General features: G+C 42.6%; 2 protein-coding genes across 2 annotated transcripts; one reads left to right on the top strand and one right to left on the bottom strand.

Annotated features, from left to right (window-relative positions):
• Positions 1 to 1,382: 1,382 nt before the first annotated feature.
• On the bottom strand, positions 1,383 to 7,028 carry asphd2 (aspartate beta-hydroxylase domain containing 2). The gene is made up of 4 exons (XM_080050192.1): positions 6,778 to 7,028; positions 4,380 to 5,577; positions 3,838 to 3,951; positions 1,383 to 3,643 (listed from the first exon to the last, which is right to left on the bottom strand). Exons 2-4 carry the CDS (start codon positions 5,242 to 5,244, stop codon positions 3,513 to 3,515), a joined length of 1,110 nt encoding a protein of 369 aa, XP_079906318.1. The 5' UTR covers positions 5,245 to 5,577; positions 6,778 to 7,028; the 3' UTR covers positions 1,383 to 3,512.
• Positions 7,029 to 9,291: 2,263 nt separating this feature from the next.
• On the top strand, positions 9,292 to 15,726 carry ggt5a (gamma-glutamyltransferase 5a; the record flags this gene model as incomplete). The annotated part of the gene is made up of 12 exons (XM_080051697.1): positions 9,292 to 9,461; positions 9,669 to 9,796; positions 9,887 to 9,982; positions 11,146 to 11,332; positions 11,438 to 11,598; positions 11,834 to 11,980; positions 12,199 to 12,329; positions 13,027 to 13,211; positions 13,496 to 13,587; positions 15,087 to 15,193; positions 15,367 to 15,477; positions 15,577 to 15,726. 12 exons carry the CDS (start codon positions 9,292 to 9,294, stop codon positions 15,724 to 15,726), a joined length of 1,665 nt encoding a protein of 554 aa, XP_079907823.1.
• Between the last annotated feature and the right edge of the window lie 476 nt (positions 15,727 to 16,202).

A 16,202-nucleotide genomic window follows, 5' to 3' on the forward strand; every position in this document is an offset into this window, starting at 1 on the left:
TCACCATAATAACAAACAGCTACAAGTCAATTGAACAAAAAAGAAACACAAATGTGTTCATTAATCAACTCCATGTTAGCTGAGGATTATACTTTAACATTTGTTGCATCGCTGTAGTATTTGATGACATTTCACAGGTGTTCATGCTGTTGTCTCTGCCCATTCTCTGGCTGTACTGCTCGTTTGCATCTTGATAAAATAATGGAATGAAACAATTATTCTCTTTGTCGGGCCCTACAGTAGCCCACTGCAGCTCATCACCCCACTGGCTTATGAGAGCTTTTATTACCTTTTATTATGTCCGATTACATGGGCTAGTGACGTCAATGCATTATTGCTCAAAAGATGGGCTAGTCCTGGTGCACACACATATATGCTTGTATGAGCTTTAAACCTTTTCTCGCTTCCACCATGTTACAGTATTATGCTCTCCCTCAAACACACATAGAGCTCTCATGCCTACTGTCATTAGTGTACTTAGCAGTATGCTAACATTTATTACAATCATACAAGGGCTGTGACAATGAAAAAAAACCACATTTGTGCCCATTAAACTTATAGCTCATAAAATTAATCACTAGGGTATTAGTAAATGAACTATACCGTAGTAGTTATGTGTTATTATTGGTGATAATTGGTATCAGCCATTCACCAAGATGCCTCCAGATGTAGACAGACACAACTGCACCTTCAGAGAAACTCAAATGTGATTAGAATATGCAAAGCTTTTCCCAGTGAAGGATGCTGTTCTGAGTTTGAATCCTTTTCTGTCGACACAGATTTAGGGCCAAATATTTAACTGAAGTGTATATATACTGAATGTATCTTCTTTATGACCCCATGAACACTTATCTTACCCCAGCATTTTAGTGCTACTTATCCTTCAGAGGCAGTGCAGATCTGAGAGAGAAATAACTGCAGAGAGAACATCAGTGCATGCCTACGCCTCCCTGTGACACCAATGTAAAACTGCATCTGGCTGCAAAGAGGCAGCACAATCAGTTTAGTCCCCTTTGCTTTATGTTATAGAGTGTATTATCGATACCAGAGTGGCATTATATTGTGGTGGACTGTTTTGTCCTCCTGCAGAATGCTTGTTTAATCAGTGTTTGAGGGTTAGAGTCGCTGAGGTCAGCTGTGTGAGACGCAGCCGTTTAATTAATTATAAGCGCTTATTCAGCAGAATGGACTGAAGAACACACAAGCAGTGTGAGGACCGCCTCTTGTGTCAGTGTTTCCGTGACATCGGTGCGAAAGTTACACATCTGACAACAGCTGGTTACATAAGATTCTCCACCATTTATTAAATGTACAGAAATACTGTTCAAAATCCACACAAGAACGCATTAAAGGACTAATCCTTCATCAAATGTAAACAAAATGGTTGCTCCCTCATACACTGTGTATGTGAAGCAAATGCTTTGGAACTGACAAGTTTTTCATACATTAAAGTGAATTAACAGCACTCTTGATTTTGAACCTAATCATGGACAGCTCAATGTGAGTGTCAGTGTTGTAAACAGCTTGTAAATAATCAGTCTTTTGTAAACATTCAAACGGAATAGATGAGTATCTTAGCTTGCGATGGACCGGTAAAGCTGCTGAAGATTTATCCATGAAGTGCTGTTGAAGAATTGATAGAGCATGGCTTTAATAATGGACACCATGGGGGGGCGCGGCAGAATTCCAGAGAGATCAGAAAGAAATACATCACAGAACAACAGAGATAGTACTTCATAAACATTTTACAGAATCTACAACTGTAATCTATCAGAAATGATTTCACGGTTGGGTTTTTTTCTTCTTCATGAAATGCAGTCGATTCAGCAGCAAATCAAGACAACACAATAGTTATAGCATTGAGGACAATCATTTAAAAATGTCCCAGACCGTTTTCTTTCTTGTTCTACCTTTACCCTATTTACAGAAATACAAACCTGATATCAAATACAACCAAATTACAAGAGCTTAGTAAATTTACCAAAAACGCATCATCTCCAGCGTTACAGCACAATTTGACCTAGAAATGTGCTTTTCTAACAATGTCTTGTGAAAGCAGGATTGATTTTTTCAAAAAGGGGAGCACAATATACTACCACACCAGCAGGAGTCATAACGGAGACATTGGCTGAGTCTGTAAACATTCATGTCACGATCAACATTGGACCTCGTTTATCAACACATGTCCGGATGAATCTGTGCATTAGGTGCTTGGATAATGGTGGATTAATGAACAATTTCTGTATACTAGTGGATACTATCAAATTGTTATGTAAATGTATTAAGTAATTTATTCAAAAAGTAATTGTTAACTATAATTAGATGTACAGAATGCCCTTGCTTTTACTTATCAACCCTAAATAAGTGAGTACTAATGCACCACTGTATGCACATACGCAATTCTGTTATTATCTGGCTTGCTGTAATTAAATCCTAAACCATTACATTTTTCTGAACTGTATGCCGACCACCACTGTAGCAATGATCCCTAAGCTTTAACTTTACTGTAGCAGTTACTTGATGTAAATAAGCATGACACAGAACATATGTAACCAAGCAAGAGCTTTCCCACTCTTTAAACAGTCGAAACGTCTGTCCCATATCTAAAAAGTGGGTGTCTTGGAAATGAAAAATGTGCAAACCCACTGACAAGTGCAAATCGGACAAATGTCTGACTGGATATGTTGAGTAACATGAAAAGTTGAATGATAACATTTCTTAGCCCTTTGCGGAAATATATGAGGGTGCTAGAATAAGTAGTGACGTAAAAGTAGTACCAGTAGTGTCACATGTAAAATGTTCTACCAAGACTTTATGCAAAAAGTTGTGATGTTGTGTCTCTAGGGAGTTCCAGGGAACAGTTTGGCGCCTATAAATATTCACTCAACGACTCCAATTCAATGTGTCTTATTAAATACGTTTTTCCTATAGACCCACATACTATGTGTGCAGCATAAAGCATGCAGCAAGAAAGTGACACATTATTATTGAACTGCTTCGAGCACCAACCAAAGCAAAACTGATATGTACACAGAATCCTACATAGAAATGATCATGCTCCAGTATTGGCCTAACGTCTCGGGGATATGAATTTGGGAAAAGCTATAATTTGTGGAACAATGTTTACTGTCCAGTCACTTCCTACATCTGAATGCAAATGAATTGATTGTCAATAATTTAAAACGATATAACAATGACAAATGTCCTTGCAATGGTATTAACACACATGAACAAAATGGCTGCGCAAACAATCAAGCAGCTACTAAGCTTTACAAAATGTAAGCAAGGACTTTCAAGTGTGGCTGTGCTTTACTTTTAAAACATGAACACGATTGATAAAAGAGGCCCAATGTTTGGTCATCTGCTAATGATAGTTATGAGAAATACTGTATGACATGGAGAATATGTACACAGTGAGTGTGAGAGCAGGTCTGGAGGCAGAAAAAGATGTGCTCCAGGGTACTATGGACTTCCCCTGTCTCGTGGTTGTACTTGGTTTTTCTCACTCACACCTATTTCCCTTCCTTGTCCTCTAAGCGGCCTGGAGTAAAAATGTAGTCCAAGGCTTGTCTCTCAGCAGCGGCCACATTGGGGTGCCAGAGGTCCACCATGAAAACCACCCTGGGGCCGTCCTCTGCACCGCCTGCACACACACAGAGAAACACAAGAGCCCCATTGTGTCAATATATTGACCTGAAACCCTTACTAGATTCATAATTAAAAAGGCAGTCTACTTCAGCAATATTGGATTCCACCATGTTTATGTCAGTGTTCCTTCAAGGCATAAATAAAAAGGGACAGAGTGCAATAAAAGACTACAATCCAATATCCGCTTACCCTCGTGGAAGGCTCTGTGGAGGAAGGAATCATCAAAAAGCAGACAGCTGCCCTCAGACCAGCACTGTGGCTCCCCACCGACCACTAGCTCACAGGAAGGGGGCACTCTGAGACCTGCCAGAGAAAAATAACATGTCCATTACTGTGTCATTATGGGAGTGTTTCTGTTGCTAGGCAACCTCCCAGGTGACATATGCCTTATTATCACTGTATGTTGTTTGAAAGCATCTTACAAAAGAGCCTGCCTACATGACAATACACATGACTATTTATAGCCACATCACTGAGTGCAGCTGGAAATTGAATCAAAGCTCAGTTAGAGTGAGAACAATACATAATTGTAGACAATAATTTAAGCCATGTGCCGTCATGACCCAAGAGGATGTAGATTCACAGTCTAAACACTACCCCAGCTGATTCACTAGGCTCGCTGGTTAAATATGCTTTTTTTTATTGAAATCATATGCTGTTGAACACACACTGAGCCTCAGACATTACATAGCTGGATCACTTCCAGCTCACAGAACAGTGCTCTCTCTTACCCAGGTGGCAGCGCAGCCTGACATTTGTGGGACCGTAGTGCTCACTGATCAGCGCTCCGGGAGTCAGCACAGAGAAGCAGGCATTTCCAAACACGTTGTTGGCGATGAAGGTGCGCAGCTGGCCCAGCACCCTCCAGGCGCGCGGGCACCTCCTGACATTGAGAACCAGAGGGGTGCCTTGGTTGACCAGGTAGTAGGTCCACCACTGCCCTCGAGGGGTGCTGTTGACCTTCCACCCTGGTGGCAGGGCTGAGCCGCTGCGGGCTGGAGGCTGGTGGTAGATGCTCTCGAACTCAGCCAGAAGGGCGGGGAAGCTCTGCTCCAGCAGCTCCACATCGTGTCTCTGTATCTCTCTGGAGAAGAACGGGGCCGACGGGAGGTCTGGCAGGAAGAAGACCTCCGGCCGCTGGATGGTGGGTCGGCTGTTCAGATATCGGCCTTGGTCACGGACTCCTTTGTGCACCCTGCCCATACCAGACCAGGTGTAGCGCTTGGCGTAGTCCTGCAGGCTGTGGTAGAGCCTCTGGTTCAGGCTCTCTCCTGCGCTGGTACAACGGAAGCACTCTGGTGACTGGCAGAAAGCAAAGCCGTTCTGCTCCTCCAGCATGGATCCCTGCTTCCCTTTCCCCCGGGCACGGCACTCTGAGCTCATGAAGCCCCCCACCACCCCTCCAATCCTGCCAGGCCCCGACAAATAGCGCCCACGCAGAGGGGTGGGGCCGTGCTCCCTGCCCACCCTGTAACAGTACCACATAAAGAGCAGCAGCACACACATGGCTATGGCCAAAGCACAGATCTCACACTCCCTTATAGACTGCATGCCTCCAGCCACCATCTCCCTCACATTCTCCAGTGACCACTCCATCTCGGCTCCTTTCCCGGATTGCTGATTCTGATTGGGGGAAAAAAGTGCTGATGAAAGATCAGTTAATACGTCTTTTCTTGATGGAAAGGACCTTAAAGCACACGCAGGGCGCTAGTGAGTCTAGTGTCAAGCAGCTCTTATCGCCCCCCCTAACGCAAACAGTCTGCTGATTTGATCTGACACACTTGCTCTTCAGTCTTAACATTTCAGCACTCTGCAACTAGGAAAGCTTTCTCTTTGCATGATGTCTGGCTGTGCGGTGTTTGCGCTGCTCCCTCGCTTGTGCTTTCAGACGAATGCAGACAGACACTGTGCCGTAGGGTGGCCTGTTATCTGTAAAACAAAGACAGAAGCAGAGAGAGAGGGATGAGGAGAGAGGAGGATACTCTAACGGACATAAGGGGGGATTCCTGCGATCGATGTTCAAGCTCTAAACTCCATTTGCTGTTAAGTGTTTGTTTTGTGTCAGCAAAAAATATCTTTCTCTTCAGAGTCTGACAGAAATTTCCCATCCTGTATGCACCTCATGTAAAAAAAACACACCTACTGAAACTCACCCACACACACTGTGGACCCATGCACACACACACACGCACGCACGCACGCACGCACGCACGCACGCACGCACGCACGCACGCACGCACGCACGCACGCACGCACGCACGCACGCACACACACACACACACACACACACACACACACACACACACACACACACACACACACACACACACACACACACACACACACACACACATCCCTGTAGTGCACTGTACAAAGCCATGAGTCATGGGTACATTGCTGCATTTAACACAAATCTGTCTCGATTATATGTGTTTTGCGCACCACGCACACACACTCGCACCCGCGCTCTAAGCAGTGAATTATATAAACTTAAACAGTGTTGTTAATCCACCCACATGTATAATTGGCATTCATAGGTTGCTCAGCAGGAGCTGCATAGATGGAACCTCGGGGGGAGGGAGGGAGGGGGCGAGCTGTGGTCTTTGAAATTGCATACTGCTTAAGTAAAAAAGAAAAAAGAAGGCTGGATTGCATGGGTATGATTATATAATGAAAGGGGACCAGAAGCCAAAACGCGAAGAGTGCAATGCGTCAACGGTGATCAGTAGCCTAACTCCATGGTTGCTCCCTCACCAAAAATGGTCGGGTAATCGTGCTCCAATAGATCCCCCCCTACATCCTGTCTGACAGCATCCAGACGCCTCCACATCCCCCACACTCCCGCTGCCTGTAGAACCGACTGGCCATTAAACCCAACCATGAAACCCCCTAAAAGCCCGCCTCGTTCGTCCAAATACCCCACTCTGTCCATGTAATCTCGCCCCTAACAACTGCTGCTGGCACCAGGGCCAAGCTGCCATACAAACTGATGGCCAACACATTGTGTAGCCTACCGCTCAATAAGCCACGGTAAACAAGCAGATCCCAGTAACCGAGTTCATGTCTCCTAAGTCTAGAAGCTACGTGGATGATCGATGCGTGGGTTCGTGCACATTGTTGCATCCATACCTACTCAACGTTCATGACCGGTGGAGAGGAGAGGCGCACAGGTGTTTCTCCAGGCGAAGCTGCGCACCACTGCAGTGCACAAGGTAGACGGATGTCACTCGCCAACATTATAGGAAATATCTCCAAAATGCTCAAAAGAAGTCCTAACTGATACCGACAGACATCGAATAATGGATAAAAACACAATACGGCTGAGCCACCGCCGGGTTGACTCCCTGCCTCTCTTGATGGACAGCAGCGCCGGACAGGCTTCTGATAATGTTGTTGTAAATACTGAAGCTCCACTAGGGAAGACACCCAATGTCAAGTAACCAAGGGCAACAACATCTCCGGTCTCATCTTTCAAAATAAAGGTCGCAGCGTGTTGAAATCAGCCCTGGAACCGGAACACTTCTCCCAAATCCATGCAAGGCACTGGAGGCAGATTATAAAAGAGTAGTTAGCTGGTAGACCTAGTCGGCTAAATATGGCTCAATCTACAAAAATGCAGAATCCCTAAATTCCCACATGGAAACACAGTAGCCTAGCATCTTTGTAGTGTAGCCTATAACACATGTTTAGTGTCAAGTAGCCTACAGGTATTTTTATTTTAGTTCTCATCATAACTCAAAATTATTTGTTAGACTTACTGTAGAGCCACAGAGGACATTAAACTTACACAACTGTTATCTCCAGCAAACTGACCTTCATGTGTACAATTGGTGAAGTTCTTTAGGCATAGGCCTATACGTTATAACCAATATCCCTGTTAAACATGGGATGCATCAGCAGAACAGTTTAATAACACATCAAAGTGTTGATGTTAATGCTTTTACATGTTATTAGTCCCGATATGTCATTTAGCAGACACTTTTATCCAAAGTGACTTACAGCTTGAGATAGGCATTTAGCATTAATGGTCTTGCTGCCTATAATGACCTATAGCCTACTGATTCCAGAATAATTTTTTTTTAAACTAAACTTCCCCTCAATAGCTTCCCCAATTTGAGCTTGCTTGATCAATCAATTAAAGCTGGGGTGGAGGATTTGGGGAGAAAATGGTAGTTGGGATAGAGATTCGAATTCAAATACCTCAACCGCTCCACTTGTTCTCTTTGGTCCCTCCCCTATGGTCCCTCCCTGACACACTCTAAACACTAACAAAGTCGTGCCAAAGTGAATGGACAGTCCCAACAGCCAATAAGAACAGATAATCGGAGCCTCGCTCTGATTGGTCAAAGTGTACAGCTCATGTTAATTTTGACCAATCAGAAATCATATACCCCAGCTTTAACAGCGAATAAATCTGCAACTAATTTAATAGTTGATCATTCATGCAGTAATTACTGGTAGGCATAAACTGGGTCTTGCCCCTATAATCTAAAAATTCATAGACAAACCAACAAAACGATAAATAAGAAAAAAGGATGGATTAACTGACAATGAAAACATTCGTTAGTTGCAGCACTAGCCTACGTAAAGCCCTGCTTGTTTTCCAAGTTTACCATGGCCACTTATTTTTTTTACTTTGAAGGCATACTTGCATTATTTCCGGTATTGCTCTGGTGAACTTGTCTCAGATGAGAGCCTCCCTCTTCCGTATGTCTCGTGGCTCGCCCATCGACCACTACTGTTTGGTTTGACATGACTGCAGACAGCATTTCCCAAGATGCACTTCAACTTGCATAGATTGCGCTCACAGCAGGCAGCCACACAACAGCAGTTTGATTGTGACAGTAGTAGGGGACAAAATACCTCAGCAGGGTCAACAACTTTTCCTAGACGGGTCCAACTTTACACTCCTCCATTCTTTCAGTCCTTAAATACCCATAGAACACATCCTACAGCAACATTAGGCCTAAATGAACAATAGCAGTGATATCTGTGGTTTCATGGTGATTATCAGTCTGACAAGCCTTAGGTGGTTATCTGTTTTGCAGTTATTCAAACAGCACACCCCCCCCCCCCCACCCACACAAGTTTAATGTAGTTTAGGCTTACATCATTTAGCTTTCCATCAAGCTGTGTCCGCGGAGCCACCCAGAAAAATGAGGATTAAATTGCAGATTATAGGCTACCCTCAAATCTTAATGTGAAAATACTATTTCTCTAAACCAGGTTTAGGTTACATTGACTATTCAGAACATTTCTGAACCCATGGACATACGAATGACTTCTTGTTTGTAAGGTTGTCCATAGATTCAAATCTCTACCACTAAGTAACGGTGATGGGATACTCTTTTGTCTCATTGTGTCCTTTGAGTTCAGGTCAGGTTATGTGTGCATGTCGGCCTATAGAGTTTGTACAGAAGGGAATCCCCCTCAGGCATGACTCAACAGTTCGACCACAACCCCCCCCCCCCCCTCTTGCGCTCCAGGCGGAGGGTGGAGCCATACTGTCCGGCGCACGCCCCTTATGATTAGGCAACTGAGCTCCAGGTCAGTCAGTGAAGTTGGAATATTTCAGAAGAGATCACCTGTAAGGGTCAGATGGCACTTTAATGATCCCCGCGGAGTAATTGGATAATATCAGCCATGGCGAGGTCAAAGGCGAGGGTGTATGCTTGTTGCGCCTGTATGCTGCTCTGCGTGGTTGCTATAATTGTGTGTATTTCTTTGCTTGGTGTGAGGCGCAAGTGTCTAGAGGACACTTTCCCAAGTGCTGCAGTGGCCGCTGACTCTGCGACATGTTCAGAGATTGGACGGTGAGTGGCATTTTACACTGTTGTTGTGGCTACTCAAAGATTTACGCATAGGCTATTCATATTACGCATAGTCTACTACCCCATTTTTTAGGATATAACTTCGGAATTAACTACAGCTAACCTTAAGTTATGTTGACCCCTTATTATCTTAACTTAATAAGGGGTTATCACCTTGATATGAATAGCGATGAGTGTGAAATCTTTCAGGGATATCCTGCAGAGAGGGGGCTCAGCGGTAGATGGCGCCATTGCTGCGCTGCTGTGCACCTCCGTCATGAACCCTCAGAGCATGGGCCTCGGAGGGGGGTCCATATTCACAGTGATGGACAGCTCTGGTAACAGAAAAATCAGTTCCTCGGTCCTCTAATACAACAGTGTCATGCTGTGGAGACAAAGTCAATTGATACTAGCTCGTCTTTTCAAAGGTAAAGCAAAAATCATCAACTCCAGAGAGACGGCACCCTCAAAGATTAAATCTGACCTGCTGATGTCATGTCCCAAAACCTTCAAGATGATGCCAGGTACTGCAATGGCATATGACATCTTTAATCTTTCCCTGATTCTTTTGTAGGGAGTGATTTCTTCTTGCTCTACTGTGTTAGGTAGGCAGTAGTGTATTATTAGGCTATACTATCATGCTGGAGCAGGAAGGGTTAAGCCTAAATATTTAGCCTTTTATCAGACTCATTCCTTTTGAGGAATTCAGTAGGCCATTAGTTCACATCTGCACAACATTATTTACCACATAAGGGCATATGTCAGGTCTAAGGCTGGCTGACGATATTGCCACTCCTTTTCGTGGAAATGCAAATGCCTTGTTTTCCTCTTCTTATGCTCATGCAGTGGAGTCTGATTTATAGGGACTGATTGTATACTCTGGGGGCCCAACAGTCCTAATATAGGGACTGGCTACAAGCTCAGCCCTCAGCCAAGACCACACACCAAGTGGAACAGGAATCCTAAACCAGCTATTAATCTTGTTGTACTCCTAAGAATAATATTATGTAATAATAAAGCAAGGTATAGGATCTTTAACTGAGCCAGGGATAACATCATTGGTTTAGCGTGCAATATCAGACTAATAAAAGAAGATTAAAGTTTTACAAAATTCTGTTGTGAAAGATGGATAAAAAGATATCGGTATGGAAAAAAGTCCACAATTAAGTTTGTGTTTTAAATTTAAAAAATGGTAATGATATTATCTTTTCATCTACCTACTATACCTTCATGTCCTTTGGGCTAGAAGAAGAATACAAATGAGTTCTTTACTTCAGTAAATAATATATATATCAGTACAGTTCATTACCTGCATTTAAAAAGTAATAGTAGAGAAAACATATGAAAGGGTCCTGGGCGACTGCTATATTATATGACTTTGTTTGTTTGTTAATTCTGATGCATTCATTTTTCATAAATAATTGTATTGTTGTAGCTAGTTGAGGGTGGAGCCACAAGTATTTTTTAACTAAACTTTTCAAATGTTTTAGTTTAGCGTCCAGGTCCTCTACTCGTTACAAAAATAATAATATTTTTTTTGTAAAATATGGGATGATCTGTAATGTAACTAGTAACTTCAGGGTTCAAATGAACGTAGTTACATGAAATTTAAAATAGTTTAAGTATTTGTTCCTCATAATTGTACTTTGTCCTACCTACCTCCCTAACTATTCATGCATCCATGCAGGTGCCCCCTGGATTGGGGTACCAGGAGAAATTCGGGGTTATGAACAGGCACACAAGCTTTATGGGAAATTGCCATGGGCTGCCCTCTTTCAGCCTACCATCCAACTGGCAAGAGAAGGTTTTCCTATCCCTCCAATCCAAGGTCGATACATCCCATACCTTGATTCCAACGAGACCCAGCAACTGCGGTATGAATGATACACCCATAGTTGACCAACACATTATGATAAGCAATAACATGTATGAAAACATTAAAGTGGTATGTTGTTGTTTCTTTCACATTTTTCCTGTAGAAACTTATTCTCAGATAACAATGGGAACTTGCTGAAGACTGGTGATCTTATCAAGTTTGAGAAACTGGCAGACACTTTGGAATGGATTGCAAATCACGGGGCGGAAGCTTTTTACACTGGAAGAATAGCAGAGGATTTAATCCGTGACATAAAGGAGGCAGGTATTGTCAGACGTGTTTCATCATGCTGTCTTTTCAACCATTTTCTATCTCTGCCTGGCACGATGATCTAATTACAAATGAACAAATCAATTGTGTCTGTAGAGCACTGCAGTGAGCCCTCACAGTCTCCAGTCTGAGCTGCCTGGATCCATTACAAATCCTCATTATGTGGAGCTGAGATGCATTGGGTTCAGTTTTGCTTAGCAGAGCCATTTCTTTCATTGCTTTTGAACAGGAGGAACACTCACGGCGCAGGACTTGGCTGCGTATGAAGTTACAGTGACTGATGCGTGGGCTGTTCCTTTGGGAGAGTACCAGATGTACATACCCCCACCCCCTGCAGGAGGCATCTCCCTCAGCCTCATCCTGAACATCATGAAAGGTTCACGCTGTACAAAGACTGCAGAGCAGTCCACACTCAGATCACATAATAAAGCTTGTTAGCTGTGTTCATGTCCAGCACAGAGCTATACCAAGTATAGGCTTTTATTGGTGTCTTTAAATGAGCTGTTTACCTAATTTATGGCGTGAATACAAATGTCTGTGTTGATGCTAAGCTTGTAAAATGTAAAATCTAAACAATATTTTTTTAAATGACAGGATATGACTTGAATTCAGCCGCTCTGATAGGGGAACAAAAGACACTGGCCTATCACCACTATGTTGAAGCTTTCAAATTTGCCAATGGACTCAAGAAACACATCCGTGATCCAAGGTTCAGCTCAGGAGACGTAAGTTTTCAATAATGATTCAGTGAAAAGTTGTGTCAACCAGTATCGCTGTTTATAGTGTTTCAATAGGAGACACTTAATGAATCAGAGGTTCAAAGAATGAACAATTCATTCATTGAAATGTGCTCATGATATGATAAAAGCAGTGCCACAGTGTAACCGTTACACAGTCATACAGCACGTTACAATGGTATGTTACTAGTCAAACTAAAAAAGTAATATCACATTAAAAAGTTCTATAAAAACTAAATTACTTCAGAATCAGTTCTTATGATATAGAAACGCTTAAGATGATCAAGCTGGAGCTCATTTCCCCTACTTTATATAGGAGGTTTTATAATCTATAATAAATACATGATATTATATGTGTTCATGATATTCTCTTTAATAGATGATATTAGGCAAACCGTAATGCGACATGTATAATCAGTCAAAAAATATTTAGCCTTATTTTCCTGGAAAAAGCATACAGTGGGTGCACTGTTTGAAACAAGAGAGTTTCAGAGGCAGATACACATAAGCAGTGCAAGGCTTAAGATTTCAAAATGGGCTTCAAATTGAGTTCCAATTTCAGTTTTTGCTTGTTCTTTCTGCAAAGTGGCTCCGAGCCTGAGAAACAATCATAACTTTAGCTTTAAAATGTATGTTTGCTTTTGCTTTATAAAAAAAATCAAAAAATTCTCTGTACGGCTCACAGATGGCCAAGAAACTCACAGAGGACAGCTTTGCAGAGCGCATACGGAGCTTGATCAGCAACGACGGGAGTCACGATTCCCAGTATTACAACATCACCCCGCACCTGGACACCATGGGCACAACGCATGTGTCCGTGCTGGCTGAGGATGGATCTGCCGTGTCTGTCACCAGCACCATCAACCACATGTCAGTATCTGAAGGGTTTGGGGGGAGGGGGGGCAATCGTCCATTAAACATTGTTATTATTGTTTGTCTTAAAGTATAGAGGATTTAAATGGCTAATGAGATTATGGAGCAAATGTTTGGGGAAAAGGAATTTAAAAGGAAATCTCAAGACTCCAGTGATCACAGTCCAAAGGCTTTCTACAACAACACTATTAGTTTGGAGTATACATCATTATGTTTTATTGCTCCTTTAAAAGCACACCAGAACAGAACAAACTATTTCGATGCATTTTTTTCTCTCACAGATATGGCTCAAAGGTCTTCTCTCCGAGCACCGGTGTCATCCTTAACAACCAGCTGTCTGACTTCTGTGGAAGAGTCGAGCAAATCTTTCCTGGTAATTAGATCAGCGTCGCACACAGTATTTTTCCCATTTTCATTTAATACTTGTGAAGTACAAGTGAAACAGGTACAGGTGCATTTTTTTTTATTATCACTGCTCTGTAAATAGGCATTGTTGCTAGCGACGGTGGCCCCCTTTGTTGACATACCCCTTTTTTACATACCAGTTTACAGAGGCTAGGCTGTGTATTACCACGTGATTTCTCATAGCGCACAGGCAGTAAAGACAGGTAGTGGATTGGGAAGAGATATATCATTGATCTCGACAAAATGTGATTTTGACAACAAGCATTCTCCAGAATCGCTGACTCCATTCACATTCACATGGATTCACATTCATTTAAATATGCATTATTGGCCAGAAAAGAGTCACTGCAGTAAGGGAGGGTTGCACACAGTGTACATGTCTTTCACACAGATAAATACCATGTACAAAGTTACTTTAATAGTATGTATGTACTGCAGAAGTGGAGAGAGTACCTGAAATATACTGTTTACTGTTGCTACCTCAGATCTGAAATTTTTGATTTTTGGTGGTGTTCAATAGCCACGAAATATTGTTGTATATTATCGTAACTTTTTATGGCTTAAGGCTTCCAATCTCTTTTAAGCCATGCTAGTGGCACTGCCTAGAATGGTTCACCACCTAGATCCAGACTGTTAGAATCCCATCATATTTGGTACAGATATCCTAAGGGTGAATCCTAATGACTTTGTTGTCAGTTTTCCTCCAGTGCCATCTTAAAGAGGATATTTTTGTTTTTTCTATTATGTGTTTTTAGAAATGCTGGAAGGATTGCCATAGAATTCATGTCTATCTAAGGATAAATTGCTATCATTAGGTCAGCATTTCAATTAGCCCAGTACATTGGTTTATGACCAAATATCTGCAAAGCTAATGCCATTCTAACCAGCCTCAGCTGTACTTGGGGTTTGGTGCTGATGAGCAAATGTTAGCATGCAAAAATGCAAAACTAGGTAAATTAACGGTATACTTGCAAAACATCAGCATGTTGTCATTTGTCATTGTGAGCATGTCAGCATGCTGGCCTAAGCAATTAGCTCGAAGCATTGCTGTAACAAAGTGCAGGTGCACAGATCCAACATGGCTTTGAGGTAAATTCTTTGATGTTGAGAACAGAATCTTTCCAAAATTCGGCATTAATTATGCTTAACTTTGGAAGCCCAATTTTTACAAGAGATGTAGTCTACATTATAATTTTTTATTGGGACCTTGTTTTAAGAAATTTGATTTACTATTTTTAAAAGTAACTGGTGATTTTTATGAGGAGGATGACACACCCATGTTGTTTAAAGTGCACTGCCACTGCTCTGCAGGCTTAAATAAATGCCCTTCAGTCTCTGAAACGCCTGGGATTTGTGTCTTTCAGAGGCACTCCACTGATTGCATTTTTAAGAATGTTCTTCTCCCATTGACGAGTCTGAACTGTAGCCATCTGGCCTGTCAGTCAAGGCTTTTGTTGTGTTTCGCAGGTGAGCAGCCTCCCTCCTCCATGTCCCCAGCTGTGCTGAAGTCTCCGTCCAAGACTCTTGTGATTGGAGGGACTGGCGGGAGCATGATCACCACAGGGATGGCCTCGGTACGTATCCAGGGCAATCACGCTGAGTGCCATCGAGATAAATTGCTGCCGACTAATGCCCTCTCACTGTTGTCATAGCAAGTGCCGTCTTCACGAGTGTGTCCGTAATCCATTCTGTAATCATCACTTTCCCATCAGGCAGATTACAACGTGTTGTTCTGTCTATCTTGCAGGCACTCATGAACTACCTTTGGTTCGGAAAGAGCCTGAAGGAAGCCATCGCTACTCCGGTTCTTTTTGTGGACTCTGAAAATTCAGTTATATTTGAATCCAAATTTGATAAGGTATTATGAATCCTAAATTCCTAATACATTCATTAGCTAAAGTAACACATACACGTATTTGTTCCATGTGAGCCTACACTCAGCTTTTTACCTTTTCAGGATGTAATGGAGGCCCTGAAGGCAATGGGACACACATATGGAGCGGCAGGCAGAAATTTCTACAACGTGGTCAATGCTGTGGAGAAGGAGGAAGGCTGTATCACTGCTGTGTCAGATGCTAGGAAACAGGGCAAAGCAGCCGGTTACTGAGAGAGACTTTGGTTATGAAAGGAAGAGGGCCTGAAGGTTACAGGGACCTTCCTGCTGCTACAAAACCCACAAAAGTGGCAGCAGATGGTGTTTTTCCTACTGGACAAATTGCTGAAGGAGGCAGTGAAAGATATAGGCCTCTTCAGCAGAACAATCACAGAAAAACATGTAGCAGTGGAACATGTGACCTCTGTACAGAACGGACAGTGACATAGGGGGGGTCAGGGTAAACTTTATTGTCCTGTTAAGGAAATTTGTCTTGGGCATTGTGCTACATTTTGCTTAACCAGTAGACAACAACAATATGACACAGTAAAAACACAGTAAAACCTACACATTGGACAAAGCTAAAACAACAAGAACATCACACGGTAATTCTAGGACATAAAAACATTCGGACAATTTAAAGTGCGAGGAAAGTGCGAGAAAAAGTGCCTGAGTTTATTGCACACTGCTCTATTGCACGTGGTCTATTG

The sequence above is a fragment of the Ammodytes marinus genome, assembly GCF_949987685.1.
Source record: "Ammodytes marinus genome assembly, chromosome: 2".
Classification (NCBI taxonomy): Eukaryota; Metazoa; Chordata; class Actinopteri; order Uranoscopiformes; family Ammodytidae; genus Ammodytes; species Ammodytes marinus.

Bases quoted from the DNA above. Each gene is read 5' to 3' on its own strand.
- asphd2 (XM_080050192.1), bottom strand. From the start codon at position 5,244: ATGGAGTGGTCACTGGAGAATGTGAGGGAGATGGTGGCTGGAGGCATG. The intron at 3,952-4,379 runs GTAAGAGAGAGC...TTTCTCTGGCAG, and splicing joins CAGGCTGCGCTGCCACCTGG to GTCTCAGAGTGCCCCCTTCC. The intron at 3,644-3,837 runs GTAAGCGGATAT...GTGTGTGTGCAG, and splicing joins CCACAGAGCCTTCCACGAGG to GCGGTGCAGAGGACGGCCCC.